The sequence below is a fragment of the Rhipicephalus sanguineus genome, chromosome 8 (assembly GCF_013339695.2).
Source record: "Rhipicephalus sanguineus isolate Rsan-2018 chromosome 8, BIME_Rsan_1.4, whole genome shotgun sequence".
Lineage (NCBI taxonomy): Eukaryota > Metazoa > Arthropoda > Arachnida > Ixodida > Ixodidae > Rhipicephalus > Rhipicephalus sanguineus.
This window is the reverse complement of record NC_051183.1, coordinates 21098717-21126072: the sequence shown is the minus strand read 5'-3', so window position 1 is coordinate 21126072 and position 27356 is coordinate 21098717. Positions and strand designations below refer to the sequence as shown.

General features: G+C 45.9%; 1 protein-coding gene across 1 annotated transcript; it reads right to left on the bottom strand.

Moving 5' to 3' along the window:
- Positions 1–20590: 20590 nt before the first annotated feature.
- LOC119401535 (uncharacterized) lies at positions 20591–27004 on the bottom strand. Its single transcript, XM_049418786.1, has 3 exons — positions 26693–27004; positions 25038–25291; positions 20591–21075 (listed from the first exon to the last, which is right to left on the bottom strand). Exons 1-3 carry the CDS (start codon positions 27002–27004, stop codon positions 20946–20948), a joined length of 696 nt encoding a protein of 231 aa, XP_049274743.1. The 3' UTR covers positions 20591–20945.
- Positions 27005–27356: the final 352 nt, after the last annotated feature.

The following is a 27356-nucleotide window of genomic DNA, read 5'->3' as shown; positions in this document are numbered from 1 at the left end:
TCCCTCCGAAGCGTTGCTAGGCGACGCACGGTGACGTCATCGCTCGGCGAGGTTTTCCTGCGAACACCTGACGGCCTAAACGACAGAAGACGTGCACTACGCTAACCCCACATAAACCCTGCTTGTAGTTGGCAAGGCCGAGCTACAACGCGTAAACAAGGTGGTTCCTTCAACGCTGACCAGGCAGGCCTACAATGTTGCCAGGGCAACGGAAACCCTGGATTATCATGACCTCGTCCTGTAAACATATGGCAAGAATGATGTTGTTTATCTCTTCTCTATACTTTAAGTAGGCCCGCGTATAGTCCGGGGCGTGCTAGAACACGGTTATTACATCAGTACACAAAATACCCACGAATAAAAGCTGCATGATTCGTTCCGAACAGGCACAAGAGGCCGCGAGACGTAGTCCGAGACGAAATGGCGTAAACAGAAGAGGAAAACACGCAATGACATGAGTCGTTTTTCAATGCGTTGCGAAAGAATCGACCCAAGTGACCCACCAGTTTTCAATACGCCCATGTTACGCGAGTCTGCACGTGTGTATCCCAGCAGGGGGTCTTATACGCCCGAATCGGAGGCTATAATTCTAAGGCGCGGTGTCGCAACGTAACGAAGTCAAACACAGAGAGCGAAGTGCATACAGACGTCGAAACGTACAGAAGGTCGATGCGCAATTTCTGCATCCGTGTAACCTGCAGTGTCAGTTATGTTTACGCAATGACCTCGATTATAGGGTCTCGGGTCGCTCGCAAGGTGGCAGCTAAATCACGTCCTCCTGTCGTGTAATTTCTACGCGAATGACTCGGCAAAACACAACTGACCCCCCCCCCCTTGAGGTCACACCTCTGGCGTCAATGATAGGTTGACGAAGCAAGGTGTGTGTGAAGATTGTCATGGATTTGTCCGCACATGTCCGCGTGTGAATGTTTCTATGCATTCGTTTGAGTGTACGCTTCCATATTCTGTGGTGCTTGGGGGCCACGATCAATGCGAGGTGTTTTAGGGATTATGTTGAACTGCCGTAACGCGCGGTTTTTGCGCTTAAAACCATCCTGGGCTCCCGCCTGTTTTCTTAAACTTCCAAACTCTACCGTGCCATCTAATTCTCTATCTTTTCAGCTATGGTTGGTCAGCTACAATATACTGAGCCTTCTCTGACTGGCTGATGTCTTTATAGTCAACAGGCACGAAATATTTCAAGGGTGCGTAAATTTAATCTGAGAAGTGGAACTGCCGCTTCACGCCAAATGACAATCTATATCGATATAGTGATAATATGTGCGCATGTGCAGGAAGTGGTGCGCTGTCCACTTCCGACTAACAAGAATTTTCATATACTGTTCAATAAAACTTGTAACTGGGCGAGTTGGTTCATACTTGAAGGTAAAAACTGGTAAGCGCAAATAAACAAGACAGGGACACAGGAAGACTGAACATGGAACTGTGCTGCATTTAATTCGTTCGTTACTCAATCAGGAAGTTAGTCTGTCAGTCAATCACTGACTCACTCAGTCACTCATTTCATTATTGAGCTAGTCAAATAGTCTGACACTTAATAGGTTCTTTCGTGAGTCACTGACCCAGTCATTCAACTCATTTGCGAGTTTGTTGGTCTCTCAGTCACCCTATCGAAAAGTTGTTTGCCATTCACAAACTCAGCTCATTCGTAATCTAGTTTTTCCGCTCGTCAGCTACTCGAGGAAGTTGCTGCTTTGACGAAGACTAGTCGGAACACTGGCTCCTGTGACGTTCCCTGATGGACGATTTCGCATCCCTGAATATAGCAATTAAGCAATTAGTGTAAAAAAAGTGTGTGATACGGAAAAAGCAAGCGTAAGGTGGGTATAAACATATACTACGGTGATATTAAAGATATGTAACTGATTACAAACAAGCTGATGCGAACGAAACGCCCCGAATTATGCCTGTACGTAATATCATGAAGCACACAGACAATGAAGCGAAGGAGAGCATAGCGAACATTATTTGTAGTTTTTTAAGTGTAGTGTAACAACAATGACCTAATTGGAAAGGAATTAAAGTGGAAGAAAAAATCTTGCCGACGGTAGCTACCACGGTGTGGTAGGTGCCTTTATCCGAAGGTTGCAGGTTCGGTCCCTACCAACGGCAAGTTGTTTGTTTTTTTTCCTCCATCCTTCAACTTATTTCCACTTTATGTCACAATCACTACACTACAGTAAAAACTACTAATAATATCCCCTATGCTGGCTTCACTGTCTGTTAACTTCATTACGTTGTGTTTAACAAAAGAAACGAGCCCCTTGACCCCTTTTCCTCTTTTCGTTCCAGAAAACTCAGAGTCCCTTACGTATTCCTCTAATATGGGGATCTCAGACTCCACTCAGCCAGAGGGCTGCAGTCACACAACTTAGTCCCGCAAGGGCCCGTGCAGTGAAGAAAGTAGCAGGGAGGGGGAGGGGGGAGATGAGGGATGCAGTTTGTACAAACTGCCAGAAAACGTTGCCATTTGAAAGAAAACCTTTCCCGTATCTCATATACGGGTCATTTCTGAAGGAGATCTGGCGCCATGGATTCCAATATCATGTCGATACCGATCTCCAAGATGACTAAAACCTGGACACCGATTCTAAGATACAGAGCTGTTGTTTCACGATTATGTATCAACACATGGTGCTCGCAGGGGGTGCCTCACGAAAACAATGTGTTAGACCTGTCATGCCTGTGTAGCTCACGAACATACTTATTAAGAAAATATTAAAAGATATATGGAACGAAGAAAGTCATGTGCGGGCCGCGGGCCGCAAGCGAGAGATTCGCGAGCCGCGTCTTTGAGACCCCTGCTCTAAGACGACTCGAAAGCGAAAGCCGTCTTCTTTTTCTTCTCAGTCGATGTGTTGATCCTCCCCCGCCTCCTCCGAAAGATTTCTTCACCTCACCTGGTTTTGCACTGCCTCCGTGATCGGCCCCCCTTTGACCAGGCGACGATGACGTCATGTGATGACACGTTATGCGGCGTCATAGGGACGTCATAGTGACGGCTGGATAACATCACAAATTTTAGCGACCTGTGACGTCATGATGATGTCGTACGGTGACGTCATCACGTGAAAATTTTTTCCATCACTTGTGTTGTCGCCGACGCTGCGGGACGACGGCCGGTGCCGGAGGTCAATCTTTGCGTTTGATGAGGCTTTCGCTTTAATAAAGCCTGAGTAACATTCCGTGGAATCCTCCACAAATTTCAAATCCAATAGAGAGTTCACAAGCCGAGCGAGGACTTCCTCCAAGTCACACTGCTCCGATTTGGCTGGTCGCTTTTTAACGACCACTCACACACGGAGGCACGCGAAAAATGCCCGGGGCGCCGCAGTGGCCCCGAACTGGTCCATGCTATAGAAGACGTCGCGCCGAATGCCACGCCCCCCCCCCCCTTTTTTTTCTTTTCTCCCTGACCGCGTGTGTCTACTTCTGAGAGAGCGGCGCGCGCCGCGTACACAAGCATCTCTCGCGTTTAAGGCCCACATGGTGCACAAACGGCACCTGCCGTATTTTCCAGAATATAGCTCGCACCCGTGCTCTGAGGCGTAGGTTACCCATTCACGAAAGGAGAAAGGGTGGAAGGCGGGGGTGCTAGGGCTGTATTCGATGTTTCGAAGTTTCGAAGTTTCGAAGTTGCGAAGTTTATTGCCTCATAGTTACAAAACCCCCGGCCTTCGTATTCCGTATTCCGTAGAGAAACCCGCCTCCACGGAATACAGCACATTGACGATTAAAAAGAATGGCTTCAAGCGCCCATAATCAAAATACAGCATAGTACACAGCGAAAACTAGAGCGAGAAATGGAATCGCGCATGAAGTAACAGCAAGATCAAGTGCACAGCTCAGAATGTTCATTACAATGAAGCATTGAGAAACATGTTGAAGCAACTCGCATTGCGCAAGTCAACAGGGCTTCATAACAAGACAGTGTGGCTTTTGAATCATAGCTTTGGCCAATTCTGCAAATTTCGAGGAAAGCAGTACTTCTTGAAGTGGGAACAAAAAATCAAATGATAAGACAAGTACAAACTCTGTGCTTGTTTTATGTATGTATGTACTCGTATGTATGTATGTATGTATGTATGTATGTATGTATGTATGTATGTATGTATGTATGTATGTATGTATGTATGTATGTATGTATGTATGTATGTATGTATGTATGTATGTATGTATGTATGTATGTATGTATGTACGGGAGGTTCCACTTCCGCACTACTTTATCTTGCACTATGCAGAGTTTATCTTGCACGTTAAATATACTGACAAATACTTCACATTGCAAAACAGTTTCCATCCCACCCTCATTTGCACACCGAATATTACGTGCGTATTACAGTGCGTAAAATCCGGCACTCTAAGGCGACAAGCGCAACTGATGTGCTGCAGTCAGCTGTAGCTCGGAATGACCAAATGAGCAGTGTGGAAACTAGGCTTCCCATTCGACCGCAAGGAGTGGACGCGTGGTGGTAGTTTGGGGTCGTGCTGGGAGGCCGAACGGCGGCGGGGACTACGCGTCTCTCGTCCGCACGAGGGCGCCGTGAGCGATGAGGGCGTGGCTCGGACGCCGCAATTCCCGAATGGCGTGCAGCTCGTTCAAACGCGACGCCGTCAGCGTCGTTAAGTCCGTAGTTTCTTTTCCTGGTGCATTAGTGTATGTGCGCAGATAGAGCGTTGCCTCTTAGCTCTGGGAACACCACTATCGCTAGAGGTGTAGCGCCAACGAGAATTAGGAAGATGGAATAAGGGCGAAAGTGGACCCTGTTAAAATCACACACACCCTATGTGTATGTGTCTGTATATACACGGCATAAGAGATGATTGTTGCAGTGTACTTGGCCCATGAAGAAATGAACGTGAAAAAGAGAGAGAGAGAAATTTACTGCAGAAAGGCAGGGAGGTTATGCAGAAAATAAACATCCGGTTCGCTACCCTGCGCTGGGGAAGGGGTAAGGGGAGACAGAAATGCAAGGAAAAGAAGAATTAGGGGAAGAAGAACACAAGGAAGGCTTGGAAACAAACATGTATTTTGCCTAATTATTCATGCTCTCCATCAAACCATTACGCTAATGCAGTTAGGAGCTATTTCTGGCAAGCACTTCGGCGAGGCTTGGTATGATGGATTGCATGTCTGATTGCTGTAGTGTGGAGACAAACAACAGATGTCATAAGCCTGCTTGCGTGTGTGTGTTTGTGACTGCTACAATGTTTCCCCTATTCTCTTGCATTGTATAGATTACCTTCTGGAACATCAAATACCCCCTTGATTACTATCGATCGATCGTGGTGAAGTTAGCATGAGCCAGTTCACCTAAAATTTTGCTTCCGTGCACTACGAGGTTGGCCCACTTCCTTTAACTCGAACATTATCGTGCTTAACAATAAACCGATTTGTAAGGACGAAGAAGACCTCCATCACTCTGAAACGGGGTTTGTTGACGCAAGTAGCACTTGAGCAGGATGCCTATGCACGCTGAAAGCGGGCGGCGACAACTGACACAAAAATCACAGCGCTGGCACCAACAGCTCGCGCTTGGCTCTCCCAGCTAAGGTGGTGCCCTGCTGCGGCGTATTGTTCTTCTTCCTCCTTACAGATTGATTGATTGATTGATTGATTGATTGATTGATTGATTGATTGATTGATTGATTGATTGATTGATTGATTGATTGATTGATTGATTGATTGATTGATTGATTGTAGTAACTGGATCTTCCCAGTAATGGTTGTCCCTCATGATGCGTTGCAGCATTATGGCGTCGGCTGACATCCAACGTAGACCCGGTATAACTGAGCAACAGATGACTGGTTACAAAGCCCCTCATGTAAAAGTTGTTTTCTAATTTGATAGATATGCACATGCTAACGTCTATTTTATAATCACTGATCACAACTTTTGAAAAATTCAAGGCTACGACAAACATTTCAATGCATAACCGCAATGCAACGTTCGTCAGAGCCCTGAATTCGCTATGCAATGTAAATTTACATTTGATACAGGCCTTCGCTACGAAATAATCATTGCGGAACTCGCCTTAAAGGGATACTGACACCATTTTTAGAAAGTGAGTTTACTCTGCCATACAAGTCTCCCATATACGGAGACGGCTCTAAGCAAATGTGAAGCTCAGCAAATGCTGATAAGGTATTCATTTTTTATATTGAACTCACTTTTCCCACGGCGCACCTACTGACATCGACACTAGCTTGACGTTAGGTTACAGCACTAATTCTGGTGACTGCAAGCAGCAGTCTGGCTAGTTGTGATGACGTCAGGTACCAAAACTTCCAAAATGGCCGCATGTGCGTCACCAAAACACTCAATATGGCCGCTTGTGCGTCACCAATGGAGCCACGGTGCGGAGCGTCCGTGGAAACGTCACGATATCTTGCATGAGCACGTGACGAGAAGCTCATAAATTGTTGTGACGTCAGGATACAGTAGGAACCGAAACTAGCTTTGAAAAAGCTTGAAAAAGGTCTATTAGTTCTTCATGGTGCACTCAACCTTGGCAATGTATTTTCTAGGCTCTTGAGGGTTTGGCCTTTCATTGACGCAAAAAAACGACAGCTGAAAATTTTCGTGTCAGTACCCCTTTACCAGCCTGGCCTATAAAGTACAAAAATTAAATCATAAAGCCAACCCTTTCAGTGAGAAAGCTTTCAAATGGAGGGATATACCGCATCAGATAACTGATATGGCTCAATGCTCATTGCAACAGCGTCACACGTTTACTCTTGCGTTGGATTGCAATGGGTGGTGCAGTAGTGGACAACGGGCAGCAGCTAAAACTGTCCCGTCTGACTCATCGCGAGCGAGCCTGCGCAACACTGCCAGGCGAGACGACTGGGCGGCGGTTCTTCGATCGAACAGGCCTGACCGAATAACGGCACTTTCCCTCTCCAATGTCAGGGTCACGAGAGAGTGAGAAAAAAAAAAGGGGTCCAACAAGCATACAATGCATCAGACAGACATAGCGGCGCCATCTATGGGAGAGACACAGCGTCGCCGACGGCCCACCCCCTATCCTTTCCGAGTCGAACCACAAAAGAAAAGCGCCCTCGTTGGCTACCGAAACTCGTTTCCTCTCTACACGATAGAGGGCGTGACGCGCCACCTCCCACTGCGTCATCGTCGTCATCCGTCTAGCTCTCGCGTGCCTTCTGCTTGGAGTCTTCAGTGTATATATCTATCGTCTGGAAAGCTTTCTATAGCCTTGCTTCTTGCCTGGACGCCACTCACATTTCTGGTCTGTCGTCTGCTCGACTTCTTGTATGAGACAATGAAGGAATAGCCAGAAACGCAGACTGGCGTCAGTGTGTTTAAGAGGCGAACATTTCCAGTCAGCCATTTTTCTCTTAAGAGCATTATTCGGCGAGTAAAAAAACACAGCGACGTCTCAGTTACGGCTTTGTGTGTCTACGTACCTATATTTTTTTGCCGTGCACTTCCTAAAGGCAGCGGTAGTATGCCAACACTTAAAACTGCTAGTGTGTGTCATGTGTGTTCACATTAACTGAGTTTGTTATATTTCTCGACTTTCGTTGTTTTAATTGTTCTGTATTTCCATTTTCCTTCTCCACCAATCGCAGTGCCACCGGCAACATTCTTGTAAAATTAACCACCCTTTCGACCTTAGCTTCGCCTTCCAACAGAGGAAATTCCACCTAGATAAAATTTCTCTATGGGGTGTTGCTATCTATCTATCTATCTATCTATCTATCTATCTATCTATCTATCTATCTATCTATCTATCTATCTATCTATCTATCTATCTATCTATCTATCTATCTATCTATCTATCTATCTATCTATCTATCTATCTATAGATAGATAGATAGATAGATAGATAGATAGATAGATAGATAGATAGATAGATAGATAGATAGATAGATAGATAGATAGATAGATAGATAGATAGATAGATAGATAGATATATTCCACAATCACATGCTTATTTTTTCTTATTTTTCTTTATGCATTAAACTTTTTGAAAACTTCGTTTTTCCATGTCTTAATATTAATAGCAATCTCGTTAATTGCTGTTAAAAAAGTTGCTGTTAAGAAACGTTCTCCTTCTTTCGATACGTATTGTCGTTGGGGTGCATGTTTTCCTGCATCTAAGATATGTTACACTTAATGTCTTCCATTTAGTAATTATTGTTATATGTAATATGGCTTTAATTGTACCAAGCTGAACTGTGTGGATTTCTATTCTAGTGTCGCCATTTTTATGTGCATACGTAGTCTACTGGCTTCTTTTTTTTCTTGTGCAGTTCATTAAAGGTGACCTTGAAAGTCTGGAACTCTGAGATATCTTGTCTTACATAGATTTTTTTTTATTCCACGGAAGTTCAGAAAAAGAATTGTGCAAGTATTTGACCAACCGTCGGTGTGAATTACAGGTGGAAAATGCTGTGATTTCTTTTTATTAACGCATACTTTTTTTTTAAACTTTAATACTCGCCCTAAGCATCACACCCTGTATTCTCAAATTACACCCATCTTCCCGACGAACTTTCCTAAAATCTGCATTTTCCAACTATTCTGCTTTCTTGTTTTTTTAATTTATTTCTTCGTCTCATATATTTATTCTTTCTGGTCTATTCAATCTAAGCTCCGAGATGTGCACAATTGTAACAGCCGGTCAACCACGGACGAAATAACTAGATTATGCTGTATTTATTTCTTTCAATACGCGAAGTAAAAAGATGCATATACCAGAAGAACACCTGTGAAAGAGCAGCATCACACAGCAATTTTCCTTGTGCGCCTAAATTTTAAAGAATAGACAAAAATGCAGCTGAATTCGCCTCCCATTGTCACGAACAACGGTTGAATATCGTGTTTCCGCCAGTTTTCCTACTTTCCATATCTCCTTTCATTATATATAACCCAAATAAAAGATTTCTGTTTTCTTCACTGTACTGTCTTCTTTCACGTTCTTTTGTATTTATTTCGATTCCCTACTGTCGATGTCACCTATTTCTGTCCTCATTTTCTTTTCTGTATTAGTAATCTTTTTTATTATTATTATTATTATTATTCTGTTATTTTCTCCCCTCACGTTCGTGTGGCCATCACCGTTCCTTTTTTAAAACTCCCCTCCCCGAACGACCCTGTAAGGGTGGGTTCCCCGCACGCACCAATGCGTGACGACTAAGCCATCCGCACGAGAAGGATAGAGAGAGCTTTGCGGGGAAGCGAGCTGCATGAATGCTCTTTATGGACACAGACAGGGGTGCGGAGCGTGCAGTCGCTACATTTGCTTTGCCGTTTTGTGGTAGTTATTTGCTTGATTTCAACGCCAGGCTCGGGGTTTCGGGATGTTAGGTGTTTTGGGGAATTGAATACCGCGAAGCTGCAGCGGTCCTTCTGTGAGGAATCTTCTCCCGAACCTTCGTCAGCGCCCTCGTAGTCGGTACATTCTTGCGAGGTTTTTCTGTTCGCGAGTACGACCGAAGAAAGAAATTAAGGACTGTCCGAGCACGTGTTTTTGTCCGCTTTTATGTTCCCACATGTCGCTGTGTGTGATTCGCTATGTGTGCCTTTTGTTCTTGTGAGCACGCGTATATATAGTTCGTATATCTTGTGGATGCGGAGATCGATACCCAGCGCCTCCACCACGTATGCCGCCTTGGTTGAGACGACGCTATTCGGCCCGATCACTCGGCAGCGAACAGGCAGCCAGAGGCAGAGCGCGCGCACACCAGATGATGACACTGATGACACACGGTGACGATGTTGGTGACACTGATGACACACGGTGACGATGACACACGGTGACGATCGATAATATAAAATGAAGCAGAAGCGCATAACAAATGGCCACAGTACGTATATTTCGTATATATCGCGCGTGTTTATGTAATATTGCAAATGTACACGTGTGTGTGTGTGTGTGTGTGTGTGTGCGTGTGTGTGTGTGTGTGTGTGTGTGTGTGTGTGTGTGTGTGTGTGTGTGTGTGTGTGTGTGTGTGTGTGTGTGTGTGTGTGTGTGTGTGTGTGTGTGTGTGTGTGTGTGTGTGTGTGTGTGTGTGTGTGTGTGTGTGTGTGTGTGTGTGTGTGTGTGTGTGTGTGTGTGTGTGTGTGTGTGTGTGTGTGCGTGTGTGTGCACATTCACTTCTTTGATTACCCGTTCAACTTGCGAGCTGCGTTAAAAAACCTGCACCTCCTGCATACAGAACTGTTCATCTATAATGTGATCAAACAGATTATTTAAATGAAACAGCAGCCAGCTATTTCTTCCGAAACGTCTCACTCACCTCTTTATCATCCATTCCCGGCACCTAATATCGTATCAGTATAACAATATAAACTGATTTTTTTCTTTCCGTGTTAAACATTAAACAACAGCAGGAGTGTTCCAGGCGCAGATGTATGAGCTCCAAACGCAGCAAGAGATTGTAGACAATTAGTTATGTGAACAATGCGCAGCATCTCGCACTGATTTTACGTTTTCTTTTCATACTACACCATTGCGATTAACACATCGTTCTTTTGTGTGACTATTTCATTTGAGGGTTTTGCGGTTACCAAAGCTAAATAAAAGAAATCAAGTCATTGTGATTGTCCTTCTTTGTGCACCCGCTCTCGCTCCTCTCTACCACTAAGGCGGCACAGATAACTCGACACCCTTCTGAGCAGTAACGATTAAAATTCCTCCGGGGCCGCCTTTAAAATTGTTCACGGCGTTCCATCGCTTCCGTAGTTTAACGACCACACCGCGGGGGAAGCTTTTATTTCAAAGTTCATTTCCTGTGCTGTTCCCTTCCTCCTCCCCAAACACTGATTCCACTGAACTCAGGGACCAGATAAGCAGCTCGCTTATTCGCTCCGGAGCTCTTCTTTCTCTTTTCTCCTGTTTTCGTGGTCGTTCACTCGCATGTTCTTTTCAGTGCTGCTTCTTCTCCTCGACCTAATCAATACTTTATTCTAATAACCGCATTTGAAGGTACACTAAAGGAAAGCACTTAATCGATTTAGATTTATAAACTGTACTTTTAACACTCTAATGTCGTTAATTTTACAATTATAGGTTTACTGGTAAAGAAAAAAATTGAGGTCATAAGTTTCATTTTTAAGTTTCGCTCCGAAATCTCCGTGCGGGACGTCACGGATTTCACAGTGCATTTTTCGTATTTTGGCGACATTGGCTCAACGAAATTTCCTGAAACTCGGTGTGTTAAGTCTATGGCCCCCTCGGAGGACAACGTATTTCATTTTTTTTTCGATTGGGAACTACGTAAGTCCTTGTAGACGCTGTCAAAATCTATGCAGCGAGAATGTCGAGGCGGCGTCGCCACACGCGTTTTCTTTTTACGAGTTTTCTCGCGACAAGCGCGATGATTTTGGCATTGTGAAAGAGTAATTTACTAATATGAGATTAGTTGTGTTTCTTCTTTAGTGTCCCCTTTAACGACCGCACCACGGCGGAAGCTTCATTTTCAAACTTCATTTCATGCGCTGTTCCGTTGCTCCTCCCCAATACTGATTCCACTGAACTCAGGGAGCAGATAAGCAGCTCGCTTATTTGAGCGCTTTTTTTATTCTTCTGCTTCCTTCCTCACTCACTTGCACGTCCTTTTCAATGCTACTTTTTCTTCTCGGCCTAATCAATACTTTACTTTAATAAAGGCATTTGACGAGAGGCTGATGCTTATCTATGACGCCGGCTTATTCTCTGGCGTAATAATCGGGCTCATAATGATCGCAATGGAAACAACAACTCGGAAAACGCAATCCACACAATGACATTCGCCTGCACGAAGTTCTAGCACAATACTTTTGCAAGAAGATCAATATATGGGCTTCATCCCGATAGGACGGAAGCTTTGGTCATTATACCTCCACACAACGTATCAGGAACAAAAATTGCTCAGCTTCAACTGACTGACTAAACAGCGGAGCTAGTGGCATCAGTTTTAGTTGGGCCATTGCCGAACATTCGAGAACGAATGTGAGGCAAACATTCCAGAACGAACGCGCGACCCTCAGCTTTTCCAGGATGGTTATCAGCCGGTCCTCCTCTCCACACCACCTGCTTCGCTCCCGTGATAGCCTTTGCTCTCCTCCTCTCTACCCAGCTTCACTCTCTCCACGTCGCTACCCTTCCTATAACAGGCTCAACTCGCTACACTGGGCTCCCCTCTCACCCACTTAGCTTTTTACCCACGCTCTCCCTCTCGTCTGCATTTGCTCTCGCAGATGGGCTGGATAGTGTGGACGACGGATCCCCAGGGTTTTACCTCGGCCTTAAGCAATTCCGCTGTTGAAACCCGATGTAGTGTAAGACCCTAGTTATTGTAGACAAGAGTTTACTTGCTTGATGTGTAAGAAAACAGGCGATAAAAGGGAAACGTAAATAAAGCAGAATCCGAAAGGCATAAAACGTGCGAGTTATTCGAAGGATACGCGTATTACTTCTCTTAAGATAATGTAGTTTGACAAAGATAAACACACACACACGCACACAAACCTAAGCAACGAGAAAAAGCATAATTTTGAAAAGTATAAAAAAGCGGGTGATGAGCAATTAAACACTAAATCAATGAGTATCTAATCGCAACACCATTTTAAACAACGGTCTAAAAGAGTCTCTTGTTATACGCCGCTTAATGTAACAGATCTTCAACGCCCAGCAGTAAAACTAATTAGAACTCCCGGACAGCCGTAACAGTAATCAACTTCGACCGAACCTGGCTTCTCTCTTCGCAACGGCTTCAGACTAATTTGCATAGCGCACGACAGCCACGACTGGTGCCCCGAGAGGCTCGATCGCTTGCGCTTATGGGGAGTTCCTACAAGCAGCGAGAAAACGTTGTGCAAATATTGATTCTGTCTCGCGTTGCCCCTACTCAGATTGCGCATGCCCACACAAGGTCACTGGACCCCTGCCGTACGGGTTTCCCGATACATTCGTCTCTTCTACGAAATATTATTATTTTACAGAAACGCAGTCTTCGTAAAAAGAAGGGCTTCACTTTCTAGAAAGACTTATGCTCCTAGCGACTATGCCTTCCCTGGACTTCCATCCCTTTTGTAAAGAAACGCCCGCAGGAATTTTGATTTTTTTGCAAACTAAAGTTTCTCTCTTTCTCTCTCTGAAAAGTTTGGGAAAAAACGTACTCGCAAAATCTGGTTCAGACGCGATGCACAAGGCCGGCTTGATACGAACGCTGTCAATTGATGTTGCGATATCTGCTATCTATTTACATGATATGCGCGATTTTAAGTATGAACACTATAAATATGTAAGTATACAAATGCTTTTATTTAGTTACTAGTTGCTTGTGTAGCTTATGTGCGTTTACGTGAGTGAGTGTGTATGGCTGATTGAGTTGGACTGATCAAACAGCAGTTGTTTGTCAGGTACAATTCTTTTATTACCATTGATCATCCTTCTCTACACCCTAGTTTTGTCTTTTTCCTCTTTTTCCGTTAACCTTGCCCTAAATATTAGCCTATCTATCTATCTATCTATCTATCTATCTATCTATCTATCTATCTATCTATCTATCTATCTATCTATCTATCTATCTATCTATCTATCTATCTATCTATCTATCTATCTATCTATCTTATCTATCTATCTATCTATCTATCTATCTATCTATCTATCTATCTATCTGTCTGTCTGTCTGTCTGTCTGTCTGTCTGTCTGTCTGTCTGTCTGTCTGTCTGTCTGTCTGTCTGTCTGTCTGTCTGTCTGTCTGTCTGTCTGTCTACTACACTCACCGTGTCGTATCGCAGCCATGCGCATATTACAGTCCTTCTCGGTCGTTTCCACTTGAGACGTATTGCTTCGCGTCAAGTATAAACTGCCACATATAACTGTCTCAATCTTCTCATTTGTTTTTGTTTTTAATGCTGTTACAGAACCGGAAGGCAGGCTGCATCAGAAGCGACAACACCTCTGCGATGCAAGTTCGCGTAAGTACATTGCACGTCTTACGTAAAAAAAAAGTTCAATGTAAAATATAAGTGTTAGCGTACCTCATTTTTCCATGTAACTGGCACACCGATTCTACGTACACAGCAGCTTACAAATTCTGCAAGAATAAAAAAAAAACTTAAGTATCAACAAAAGAAACTAAAGGTAGCCAGAAGAAACGTCGTATCTGCACATACCTTAATTAACCATAAGTGCGTGGGTGTTTGTTCATGTGCCTGTTTGCATAGTTTTGTGATTGTCCACTACTTTACGAGGACAAATATTATGCAACAGTGGTACCCTGTGTCACACCTAGGCACCAACCTCTCCTTAAATCTATTTAATAAAAAAAAATAAGGTACGGATTTACTATATGAGACAAAATATTTTATACGCGCGCACACGAATGTCATATTGTTCTAGTAGTCCTAAAAGAAAGTACGAAACGTCAGTAGAGTTCGAACTTATTGTAACGATACGATATAGCTCGTCTATTGCGCACCCTTATTTCAATAACCATAATTTTGATCTTTTGCATTTTTCACTAACAATCTGTTATTTCCATCTAACTGAATGAAAATGGAGTTCTAAAAAATTACTTTTCTTTAGCATAAATGAAAGTGACATTGCACTGCAGTGTTTAAATAGTGATTTGCATTGTGTTCATTGCGGTCAACTTAACAACAATGAAGCGTTTCAAACAATGCTTTGCCAGTAAAAAAAAGTTTGGCATTGACCTTCAGAATTTAGTAAGTGACCTGTTCATCGCGTCCCAACCCAAGGCACGTTCTGTGTTTCTTCGAACGCCTTGACGTAAACAAAAGAAACGTGCTCCGTGCGAGTCGGTGTGCAACACGCTAACGCTGTTCCAGCTCTCCTGCGACCCCTACGCACCCGTGTTCACAGTTCAATAGATGTTCCCAAAATTTCAAGTCTGAGATGCTGTTCTCATCAATACCCCATTCACAAAGCAGTTGTGTGTCTATAGACTATTTTACGGATTGGATTTGGTGCCGCCATACTGTTCTGTAAACTTGTCGTTTTGCATCTGGAACAACTAAAAGAACAGTGCTACGGCAGGCGCAAACGCATGGACGCGGTCAGGATGGTGCATTTAATGTTTCATGTCCTTAACAATTCACGTCGCGATTCACAGAAATAAGAAAACATTCGTCTACAGCCCAAGGAGGTTTCGTCCTTGTGTTAATGTAAAATCGTCTATAGGTAAAGAAATTAGGGACCCTACCATCCGCCTTAGACACACACAAAACTTTTCTATATCCACTGTAATCAGCCAATGAAGATGTTTCTCTTATCAAATGCAGCCAATGAATTTTTTTTTATTGCTGAAAATGGATGTTTTAAAGCAGATAGATTCTAAACAGAGTGATAAACAGAAGAACATATGAAGAAGCTAACTGAGAATAAATACCGATAGCAAAAGGAGACGAGAATAAACAGTACAATTGACAAGCGCCGTTCAGTGTTCCCAGAATCATTTTAACCCGTGCGCGCACAACTTCGACGTCCGAGAAAGTGGCAAAAAGTCCTTCGAATGACATCTCCACCACGTCTTCACGGCATAAACACAGACAGCGTGATCCGCATGGTACGGAAGTCAGAGTGCCGCCTCCCTTTCTCCCTTTCCGGTACTACGCGTTCCCTAAAAAAAACCCCGGGCCATTCCCGGCAACACTCGGCCAGCGTCCTGCAATAAACGTCCAGCAACCATTTGCGCACGAAGATATGATTTCCCCGAAATTCGCTTCACTTCCCGTTCTCGTAAGAGCCCCTAAAGAAGCCGCCGCCGGGATTCCCGGAAAAAACCGATTGTCTCCCGATTCGGGAACGCTAGCTCCCGGGCGAGCAACGCTCTCGCTTCCCGCTTCCCGGTGCGATGCCCCCAGCCGTTGGCCTGGCCTTGACTTGGCCATGCAGTGTGCTAGCTGCAGACGCCGCCAGCTCTGTCTCCTTAAGCTCTTGTGCAAGTGCACCGACTTGCGCGAGGCATAAAGCGAAGAAGCACTCTGAACGTCTTCAATCGCGCCGAAGGAGAAAGCTTGCGCAAGACCGTTCCGAGAAGTAAGAGTGGGGAAAAAGCTCACCGGAATCTTGGAGCCTGCGTCGAACCGACGTCTCGCCACACAACGGCCGCCATGACGGGTGCTCCCCGTCTGTCTCCATGGCAACCGGGGGAGGCGCGAGAGCATGAGGGAAAAAGGGGGTGTTGATGGGGAGAATGGGAGCGCGTCTTTCTTTCCTCATCCTCCCGGCTTCTCTTTCACTCTCTCTCTCTCCCGATTCCCTAGTCGAAAAATTCGATCGGAAACACTGAGGGAGCGTCGCAGTTTCCCTTTCCCTCTACGCGTCGCTCTCTGTCTCCGCTATTTAATAGCTTTTGTACTGGCTTTTGTATTAGGAGAGAGGAGTAAGGGTGTAAAGAACTCGGTGCGGTAGACAAATTGCGAGACAGGTGAGGGAATTTGTAGAGAGCTCGCAGACGTGGTTTTGCTTAATTTCGGCTACGCCGTCGGTGTCCCGAGAGCGCTCTGGCTCACGTGGGTCCAAAAGCGTGTCTTCGGCTTGCAGAAATAGCGTCTCTTCCTCATCTCAACCTCTCATCTCTTGTCTCCGGTGCGCTCATTTTCAGTGGAGTCTGTCCAGCTGTTCCAAACGAACGCAGGTGTAACGAACTGCAACGACCATTCACAGGGCCGACTAGACAAGACATGCAGACATACCACGTTGACTTCTGCTGGCTAGTTTTAGCGGAGCATATCATGAGTAGCTAATACTTCGAACACACGACCATTTCCTTCAGAAAAATATGCCTCAGTATTTTTTTGTTGAACAGCCGATTAACACCCGTACGACAGGGGCACAGAAAATGGCATTAACTTCCTAAATCCTTAAGGTTTAATGCCACTTGCGCAGTGCTATGCGGGCAAATCAAATGGTATTCGTCTTAATGCCATTCGCAGCCTAATTCCTTCGCCAGAACTCATTCGACTGAGAAATGCGTGGTCTCTAAACCAAAACTTGCTCAGTGCAGGAAACATGAAACGTATTAAATAGCATCTATCACATAAGAAATATTTTATATATCACAAATATCATGTTATTCCCTAGTTGCACTAAGCGAAATTCAATCAGAATTGCAATGACTTAGACATGACTAACGCCAAGTTGTTTGTGGGCGCTGGATTCAACATGCATTGGCCGGCGTTACTAAGATCGGTTGCAACATTCTAAAACACAAGAACAGACTGGAGCTTAATACCACCATAGTATGCTTACTTCCATATTTCACTAGCACTTAATGCAGATTAGACTTGTTAAAATGCGTGTTCATTTTTTTTTTAGTATTACCCTAAAATTACCTCAGAAGTCGGCCCCGCCACGGTGGTCTAGTGGTTATGGCGCTCGACTGCTGACCCGAAGGTCGCGGGATCGAATCCCGGCCGCGGCGGCTGCATTTTCGATGGAGGCGAAAATGTCTGAGGCCCGTGTACTTAGATTTAGGTGCACGTTAAAGAACCCCTGGTGGTCGAAATTTCCGGAGCCCTCCACTACGGCGTCTCTCATAATCATATCGTGGTTTTGGGACGTTAAACCCCAGATATTCATTCATTACCTCAGAAGCCGCTGCTATGGACATCACGCCTGATGCCATTAAGTTTTGACGTGAGCCAGCTCCACCGAAAAAAAAAAAAAACATCTGTTCTTCAGAAACTTAAGGTCTTAACCACTGAATGTCATCTCTCCTTCTCCCTCTCTCTATCTTTATAACGCCCCCATCCCTTCCCCCAGTGTAGGGTAGCATACCGGTCCTTCTAGACTGGTTAACATCCCTGCCTTTCCTTTCTCTCCTTCTCCTCCTTCTTGCGCCCGTGTGACACGGGTATAAACTTAGCGTCACGTTGTCTTGAATGGCACAGAAACTGTCGCTCCGAATTTTCGCAGGAGGGTTCGCACGGCGCATGCGTGCTACCTGGTTGATGACGCAGGTTATCCCAGGGCAGTAAACTGCAAGCATCAGAGGTCACATACTCATGTCTTCGTTTTATCCCTTTTCTTTATCCAGATCAAACGAAAAAGTGCACTTTATGTCACCATTTTTCACGTGATCTCTAGCCCTTTTCACTCGGTTGATTATACAGAATAATAGGTGAAAACTGGGTATATGCTTGCATTATAATATTAACTTCTGGGGGTTTACGTGCCGAAACCAGGATATGATTATGAGAGACACCGTAGTGGAGTGCTCCGGGAATTTCGACCATCTGGGGTTCTTCAACGCGCACCTAAATTAAAGCAGTCGGGCCTCTAGCGCTTTGCTGTCATAGAAAATGCGCCCGCCGCGGCCGGGATCCGATCCCGCGACCTTAAATTTAGCATTCAGTCAATATAACCACAAGACTACAGCGGCGGTCGAAAGAGGCTTAGTCTACTGCCACCAGATGAAGTAAAATGGCGACATCTTACCTCTTGCCAGCTTCAGCCGGTGCCGTTCATCGGTCACACATTGGAATACTTCAGTTGATACAACACCTCGCTTATTCCCAAGTACCCCTAGTACAAGCCATCACTTGAGAGTGCAGCAAGGCAGAGTGCTGGGTTGTGCCCAAGCAGCACTGACGTGTTATCCCTAGGAGGCTTCGTAAGACCGGCTTGCAGAGGACGAAGAGCAACGCAGGTGCCTACGCTCACGTGAAATGTCGCCCTGTAACGGCGACATTTCACGTGACAAGAAGCAATAATGCGACATCAAGACATCTGCGCATGCGCATACGCACGTGTGTATTTGTGGGTATTTGTGTGTGTGTGTGTGCGTGTGTGTGCACGTGTGCGTGCGTGCGCGCGTGTGTGTGTGTGTGCGTGCGTGCGTGCGTGTGTGTGTGTGTGTGTGTGTGTGTGTGTGTGTGTGTGTGTGTGTGTGTGAAATTTCCGCGACACATGACAAAATGTACGTTTTTTTCTGAATGCTTATGCGCAAGGCAGTAGCATAGCCAGCCTTTTTTTCGCGGGGAGAAGGGGAAGTGGGGGGGGGGGGGGTGTCAACTAAGTTTGATATGTTTGATGTATGTTCGAGCGTGCGTTTGCATTTGGGGTTTTATTTATACGCATGCAAAGTAGAAACATTTCGGAAAGGAGGGGGCGGAGGGTCGTGTCACACATGGGGTTTAAGACCGTGCTGGTCTTTGAACATGGAGGATATGATGACGTCAGTGCAATGAGTCTGTATAGTCTGCGTAGTGGAGATTTCATCACTGTTAGTGAACCTTGCACATTTACGTGTGCCTTAGCGGTTAATAACATTAGAACGTCACCAAGGCTACACGTGCCTCGGAAGTACGAGCGTATGTAATTTAAGCCATGTCACATGTCATCGGATTCTGGAATTACCTTCCCTATGCCATACTAGCGCAATGCAAGAAGGAAAAATTTCGTCACCACCTTAACACGCATTTCTTTAATTAACAATTTGTGTGAATTTGCTTAATTTTACGCTTTTATGCGTTTAATTAGAACTTTCAGTATTTTCACATAATATTGGATCATTTTAAGAGAGTGATTTTCTTACTTTTTAATACTGGCGTACAGTACACCTCATTTTTAATTGTATAATATTTATCAATGTTTTCCTTTTTCTTAAATTGAACAACTGTGTTCTGAATTAGAACTGATAGTTACTTTGTTGTAGCTTCTTTTGTAATATAGTGATCGTCTTTCATCTTCGAATTTCTGTACACTTGTTCCTTTATTGAATATTACTAACAATGTTTTCTTGTTATTTGCACAACTGTAAGCTGTCTAAACCACCGGGTAACATTTTCTGAAGGTCATCTTACTCAATGCCCTCCTTGGGCCATTGAGGTATTTAGAATAAGTCAACCAACAAGGATTGTGAAGTACACGAGCACTGATGACAGTGCCCTTCGACGTATCCCATCCATATGTACGCACCGACCAGGACGTGTCGAAGAATTCCCGAGGCCTGCTCGTATGGACGCTACAACGCCACGCTTCCGACGATTCTCCATGCATGGCGCTGCCACTCCACATGGACATTTCTTCCTCTTGACTGGAAAAGCAATCAACGTCATCGCGGAAGAGCTTGGCTGTTACTAGAAGCAGTAACGCATACTCCGGAGCCTTCTCATTCTCGTCACTAATGGTGACTCATATAAAATGAAGCATGAAACGCTATCGCTCTCTCCTGTTGTGATTCCCATGCGCGCTAGTGTGGCTACTGTGTACTGTTAGCAGACTGAGGAGCGCGGTGCGGGCGCGTGGCGGCAGCCCGTGGCAAGAAGCGCATCTGATCCGAACGCCGCTCTTTATTTATGTCGGCTATTGGCCAATAGCATGCTGTCTGTTGTGTGACGCCAAATAGCAGGCGCCGGTAGCTCCGAAGAGAGTGAGTACAGGCCTCTGAATGAAAGGAGGGCGTCTGAAAAAAAGGCAACTTCCCGCTCCTCTTATAAACTCCCCTCGCTGCGCACGTCTGCAACATTTGGCTGAGCTGTTCACAGCAGCGTCAGCTTTCCGCAGGATGTGCTTTTTTCACCAAGCCCGAGGGGTGGTTCATGACCCATTTAATATGAATGAACGACACAGGAATACCTTTTTCTTTAATGTCGTTTTTAATGAGTTTGATGAAGTCATTCTCGGAGGGTGCGTCTGTTGTGCGTAGAGTACCGGGGTGAAGTTGAGAAGAAGCAAGCGCGCGACGAGCGGCCACCCCAGTTGTTCCAGCGTCGTGGTACAGGGGGCGCGTCGGTCGGTCGCGCGGCTTTTCGCGAATGCTATAAATAATCGTGGGCGCGAGACAGGCGACTGAAGGGTTGGAGGAAGTAAAAACATAAACAAGAACACACACACGGCGCTCATTGTGGTGGTGGTGGTAATGGTTTGTGATGGTTGTGGTGGTAGAGATGATGGTAACGATGATAACCGGTACCGGCCGGTGTCTGCACGAGTGTCTCTCAGTCAGTCTCGTTGCACGCGCTGTAGAGGTTGAAACAGTCCTCTCCACTGCGGCCGCTCCGGGTGGCGTTGTAACTGCGGGTCATGGGAGCAGCCTTCTGGGCCTGCAGTGCGTAACTTGCCGCGTACCTGGGACAAGGACGAACGTAGAATAAGTATTAAAGACGATAGTCTTTCTTGCGATACTTAAACGGAAAAATTTTGGTCTTTCTGTTTGTCGGCACGTCACTCGATTCAACCACTCGGCCAAAGTTGAACCACTTGCCCAAGGGTCAGCCATCTTGAACGGCTGACTAGGTTCATACTTGTGTACATTGTCGATCAAAAAGCAAACATTACGCATATCTGAGGCGCAACATCACTAGGTAAATATTAGGTGGTGTGTTCCTTTAATAGAAAATGCGTACATACGTAATTCTAAAGACCCTAGTTTCTTAAGCTGCGCTGAAAATGCGACTGCGCTGAAACTTGCCTTCCTCCGTGCCCTCTGCACGAGCTCGTTGTTGTGTTTCGGTTTCGGTTCTGTATTGCACTGTACCAATGCCATGGGGCGCCGCTCTGGCATTCCTGTTTTACCTAGGCGACGTGTAAATAAAAGAGTGTGTGGAGAGTACTCGTTGAGTGCGGACGTTTCTTCTGCTTCAGCGCCTCGCGCCAAATCGCGTGTTCGGGCTGGCTGGCGTCCCCGCCGGTCGCGTTGGTCACCGCCGGTCTTCGCCTGCTGCTACGCCGGGACTACCAGCCCGCAACACAGCACTCATGTTTCCCGACGTATTGCCAGATGGCGTCCATATCTCACGCAGCGCCTCTTCTATCGTCTTTAGACGACATTTGCAGCGAAGCACGCAGATACGCGGCCAATTTTTATAATGGGGGCTCGTAGAACTTGAGATTTAGCGACGGCCAAAAGACGCCATAGTGGACAGAAGAGAGAACAGAGCGCTGCTCGCGATTCATTGCGGAACAGCGCAAAAAAAAAAAGGACAAACACATAAATTGAGAAAGAGACACAAGCAAGCGGTGTCCACCAATTGAAGCTTTATCCTTTGTTGCGCTGTTCCGCAATGAACCATTACGAAGTGGTCCAGCTTACCGCGATTCAACGCTCTCTTCTCTCATCTGGCTCATCCAGTGTTCTTGCGCTCTCACTACATCGTGACCATGTTGTAGAAACACGCCCAGCTCTACACTCTTCTAGATTTCTTCGAAGAACTTCGAACTCAGCGCAGACTTTACACACACACACACACACACACACACACACACACACACACACACACACACACACACACACACACACACATATATATATATATATATATATATATATATATATATATATATATATATATATATATATAACGTAGCATTTCCCGCATTTTCCGCACAATTCGTGACGCCAGAAGTCTGTTCACGTGACGTCATGAGAACATGAGCTTTTTATAGGCCCATACATGAATACCAGTTGTGAATTGTCACCCATCACGCTTTGTCATGTAGTCGCGCGCCAGTCCTGCCTTGCCTCGAATGCCTATCGTGCGCGATCAAATTATTTCGCCTTGTTTTGCGCGTTTTCGAGCGTGCAAGCCGAGACGACGGCGTGTAGCCGAAAAGCGCGAAATCCTGATAGGCTCGAAGCTGATATTGTCAACCTGCTTTATGAAGAAATAGATGGCCGGAGGAAGAAGAGAAGAAGATGTTTATTGACAAGAAGGAGGAGAGGTCGGCCTGGAAAGCGGGTTTCTAGCCTGCTACTCCTCACGGGGGTAAGGGAAAAAGGGAAAGAGAGAAAGAGGAGGTATGATGACTGGTGACTGTGAGTCACTGTACACTCAATGAGTCACTGTACACTCTGTCCTGCGCGGGGACAGGATACGCGCGAAAGTCTTTATACCGCACATGCTCTAAAAACGAGCATCTAAACCTGTGTCTCTTAGATATCTTAAGAGGCACTTTAAACTCCGTTGGGCGTGGCCTGCATGTTCCCAAGCACCCAAAAGCTTCTCCTCCGAAAAAGGTCGGGAGTCCAGACGATCTATGACGCAGGAGATATTTCCTCTAGGAAGGGTTGTGAAGGTGAGAAAGAATCCAATCGCTCGTCTTTGAGCTCGGAGTGGTTTAGGGGCGCTTTAAGCCCAAATAGGCGTCTAGTTGCAGTAGTACCTGTTTTACTTCGTGTAATCGGCTCGGGCGGCAGTGGAATTTGACGCCCATTCATGTACATTCCCTACACGACAGCCGTCGTTCGACCTCCGCAAGTAGGGCTTCGCGAGCTGCGATGTCTCGAGCCAGAAATGCCACGCCAAGCCTGCGGTGAACGGCTGAAATTACCTCGCCTGTGGATGCCACGTTAAGGGGCGCCACCACAACACCACGTTGTTTAATTGCAGTTTCGTTTCCAGATTACCACGTAGTTACACGTTGTTTAGCTATAGCTTAGTTTTCTGAATATAACGTGGTTTTACGTTGCTTAACTGCAGTTTCGTATAAGTAACTGTGACAAGGCACCATAATACCGCGTGGTAATAATAATAATATCTGGGGTTTAACGTCCAAAAACCACGATATGATTATGAGAGACGCCGTAGTGGAGGGCTCCGGAAATTTCGACCACCTGGGGTTCTTTAACGTGCACCTAAATCTAAGTACATACCGCGTGGTTCTTCGTTGCTTAACCCCAGTATTGTTTCCGGTATGCCACGTGGTTTTACGTTGTTTAATTGTGATTTCTTGCTCATTAACCGTGACAGGTCACTAGAATAACACGTGACCTTACGTTGATTAATTGTAGTTTCGTTTCAGTAACGGTGACAAGTCACTAGAATACCGGGCGGCTTTACGTTGTTTAGTTGTAGTTTCACTTCCACAATACCACGTGATTTTATGTTGTTTAAGTGCAGTTTCGTTTCAGTAACTGTGATAAGTGACCACGTGGTTTTACGCTGTTTATTAGCACATTCAGTTTTAGTAACTGCGACAAGTCAGCAAAATAACGTGTTTTAGCTTGCTTTGCAGTTTTATTTCAGCAGCTGTGACAAATAACCAAAAGAACAACTGTCTTTCGTGGCTTTGCAGTTAAGTTTCAGTAAGTGTGAACACCCTACAAAGGAAGCAGGGCACCTTTTCACAGCCCATGGCTCTGATTACGTCTACGCCTGAGTGAGTGCGTTTCTCACAGGTTATCCAAATAATTCGATGCCCATTTCACGTATGTTGATCTGTATATCCGCCCTGTCGCAGAATCGGCGTGCCTATATTTCTTTGAAATCTCTATTAGCCTTGTGGCGATTGACCGAGAAACTTGTACGTTTTCATTAAGAGCGCAAGTGAACGTACAAAGTCACTCGATCAAGGATAACGGCGACAGTCAGAGCGTTTAGGTTAGGTTAGGTTAGGATAGGATAGGTTAGGTTAGGTTAGGTTAGGTTAGGTTAGGTTAGGTTAGGTTAGGTTAGGTTAGGTTAGATAAGCTTTGCTTAAGTGGATTCTCGTCAGTCACAGGCCTGCAAAAAGTGATCCCGCAATGCATCAACTGCTTCGGAAGAAATGCATGTCAGCTCTTGTAGGAGTTAGCCTACACCCGCTAGCCTTACTCTCCTGACAACCCAATTCGAAAGACGGCAAGGAAATTTCCTGAAACCTCATCTATTCCACTAAGTCTTACTGTACCGAGTGTACAGTACTCCTGGTATGCTATAAATATTATAGAGTTTTACGCGCTAAAAGCCCGACTCCGCAAATTTCGACCATCTGGTATTCTTTAACGTGCACTGACATCGCTCAGTGCACGGGCCTCTAGCATTTCGCTGCCATCGAAAACGCGACTGCCGCGGCCGGGCTAGAATCCGTGACCTTCGAGTCAGCCAGCAGCCGAGCACCGTAACCACTGTACCACCGACGCGGACTCATGGTATGGTTTCTCATAATCCCGAGCCGGCTGAGCTAAGAGTACGCTTCTAGCCTGCTATACAAAGACGATAACGATGTCTACACTATCTATTTTGTCGAAGTCCAGTTCTGCGCTCTATGTAACAGAGTAGGGGGCTGCATGGCGATGTTGCAGTACAGGACCGAGATATAAGTGTACTCACCCTCCGAACTGTGCCACGAGATACCCGACCTCGTGAGCTTCCTTGACGGCGTCTCGGCTGGCCTCGCACAGGTATCTCTGCATGCAGTTGTCGTCCTTGGTCATGACGGACTTGACGAAGCCCTTGAGCATGGTGGTGCCCGCCAGCGCCGCGTCGTCCAGCGCCCCGCGGAATCCCCGCGCCGTGGACGACCGCGCACGGTTCCCGAACGTCGTCTTGAGCATGTCCAGCACGGTCACTAGGAGGTTCAGGATCTGCCTGCAGGTTGGGCAGCACAGGGTCACGGAGTAAGAGCAAACGTTCATTACAGAGAGAGACAGTTGAAATTTGCAGCGTGCTACTAAGACGATTATTAGCTTTATGCCGCAGTACTTGCACTACAGACAAAGCTGCTCGACACGTGCTGTGGAGAGCATAGGTAACAATCGAGCGCGTGGCGAATAGCCTCAAACCCCAATTCGACCGACACTGAAGTGGGAAAAAAAATGAAGTGGAAAGGGTGGCGCTTTTCCGCGAAGTGTTGTCACTACTACATCACGCGTCTGTTTCTACGATGCGCGAAATACGTCACACAAACAGCAGATTGATATTGTAGCGCCTGTTGTAGCACTCACGCGCAGCGAAGAGTAGTACCCCCCCCCCCCCCCCTTTTTTTTTAAAGGTAAGTTGAAGTGTTTTTAGAGTTCGGTAAAACTTAGTGGTTAACAATGACCGACTTTAATGTCGACGATGTCGTAACTTTGTGCACGGTTGTCGCAAGCAGGAGCTTTAATATACGCGAAAGAAAAGTTTGGCTTGCGCTACCCACGCCAGCGCGCCGAAAGTGTGGGCTTGGAAACGAACTACGTCATCTTCGGTATCTTTGGCGGAGGCGCGCTGCACTCGGACGGAAAGTTCCCGCCATTCACTGATCTGAACTGCGAGAGCGCTATATATTTATGTACCCGAGACTGAAGTAAGTATAGAGCCACTGAAAGTTCTGCAGCTGGATTACAGTATCTGCCGTGACGACAAACAGCCGAGCGCAATGTGTACGAGCGTCTCGTCTCGTATCTTCCACCGTGGCCTCCGTGACTAACTCCGCCTGCGCACCGTTGCCGGAGGCCACGTTTTAACAACGCCGCTTTTGCAGATGACGCGTCATGCCGAGGATGACGTCACCGCGTTCGCTCAACGTCTCAAGAAACCCTGCGACCGCAGCCGTTGTTTCGTTTTTTTATTTTTTGCCAAAAAAAAATGCTATTTGCGTTCACTTCTGAGAACTCTCACATCGGTTTCGAATTCAGCAGGGATCAAACTGTGAATACCCACTCCAAAGTCATCTTTTTTAAAAGTGCTCAGCTTCCCTTTAACTAATTTCTATGTACTTCATAAGTACTACATTACACTTAATGACAATTAATGTATGTATACTTTAATTGACCTCACTGTCTGTTGCACTATGGATTACTGCTTTGGGACGTGTGTGTCCCGATTAGTGAACACAGGATAAGCTAGAATGAAGTATCGTAAGAATACAGGAGCTCGAAAGATATGCACTAGGTCTTCCGTGTCTTTCTAAAACCCAATCCGACAATCAGGCCATGGCCTCCGAGATAGCGGGCGCGCCGCGCGCCCGCCATCTCGGAGGCCATGATCAGGCACATAAAGTACACTTGCCTGGACGTGGCGGCGCTCTCTTCGTCGCTGCCGAAGACGAGCTTGACGAGCGTCTTGACCAGGTTCTTGGTGTTCATGAACTGCGTCAGCTCCTTCTTGGGGTCCGCGTCGTACTTGAACTTGCGCTCGTCGAGGCGAGGCGCTCTCCGAGACGCCGGCGGCGCTCCGCCAATCACTGGCGCGGCCACGGACTCGCTGGCCGTGACGCCAGGCTTCGAGCCCGTCTCATTGGGCAGCGCGCTCACGCAGGCCAGCCAGAGCGTCACTCCAGCCACCACAAGGAGGCGTCTGCTCGTAGATGACGTCATCTGGGGGAAAGAGAAGCAGAAGTTGCAGGTTGCTGCTGCATGCCTTACGTCTCATTAAATAACGTCATTTGCATAATAATTACATCGCTCTTGCTTGGTTCTAGAGATTTTATGCAAAAACGTTTTTCTTGTGTTGTTATCAAGTCAAATTAAATAGAAACGTGTTTTATTGAGATGTAATTACAGAGAATGCGTACAGAATACTTGGACCAATAGCCTACGTGACTAGTAGCTGGTCCAACATTGTAAGAACGTAAAGGTTAGTGACGCACATAATTGGTCTTGAAATGATAGGTTTTATGCATGTGCATGCCTGAACGATCTGCGAGTCTACGAAGGGAAAGGTGTTACA

What these genes read in the sequence shown, in the direction of transcription:
- LOC119401535 (XM_049418786.1), bottom strand. Translation starts at nt 27,004, where the DNA reads ATGACGTCATCTACGAGCAGACGCCTCCTTGTGGTGGCTGGAGTGACG. An exon ending in GCGCCGCCACGTCCAGGCAA is followed by an intron (nt 25,292 to 26,692) that starts GTGTACTTTATG and finishes ACCTGCAGGCAG; the next exon opens with ATCCTGAACCTCCTAGTGAC. An exon ending in CTCGTGGCACAGTTCGGAGG is followed by an intron (nt 21,076 to 25,037) that starts GTGAGTACACTT and finishes TCCTTGTCCCAG; the next exon opens with GTACGCGGCAAGTTACGCAC.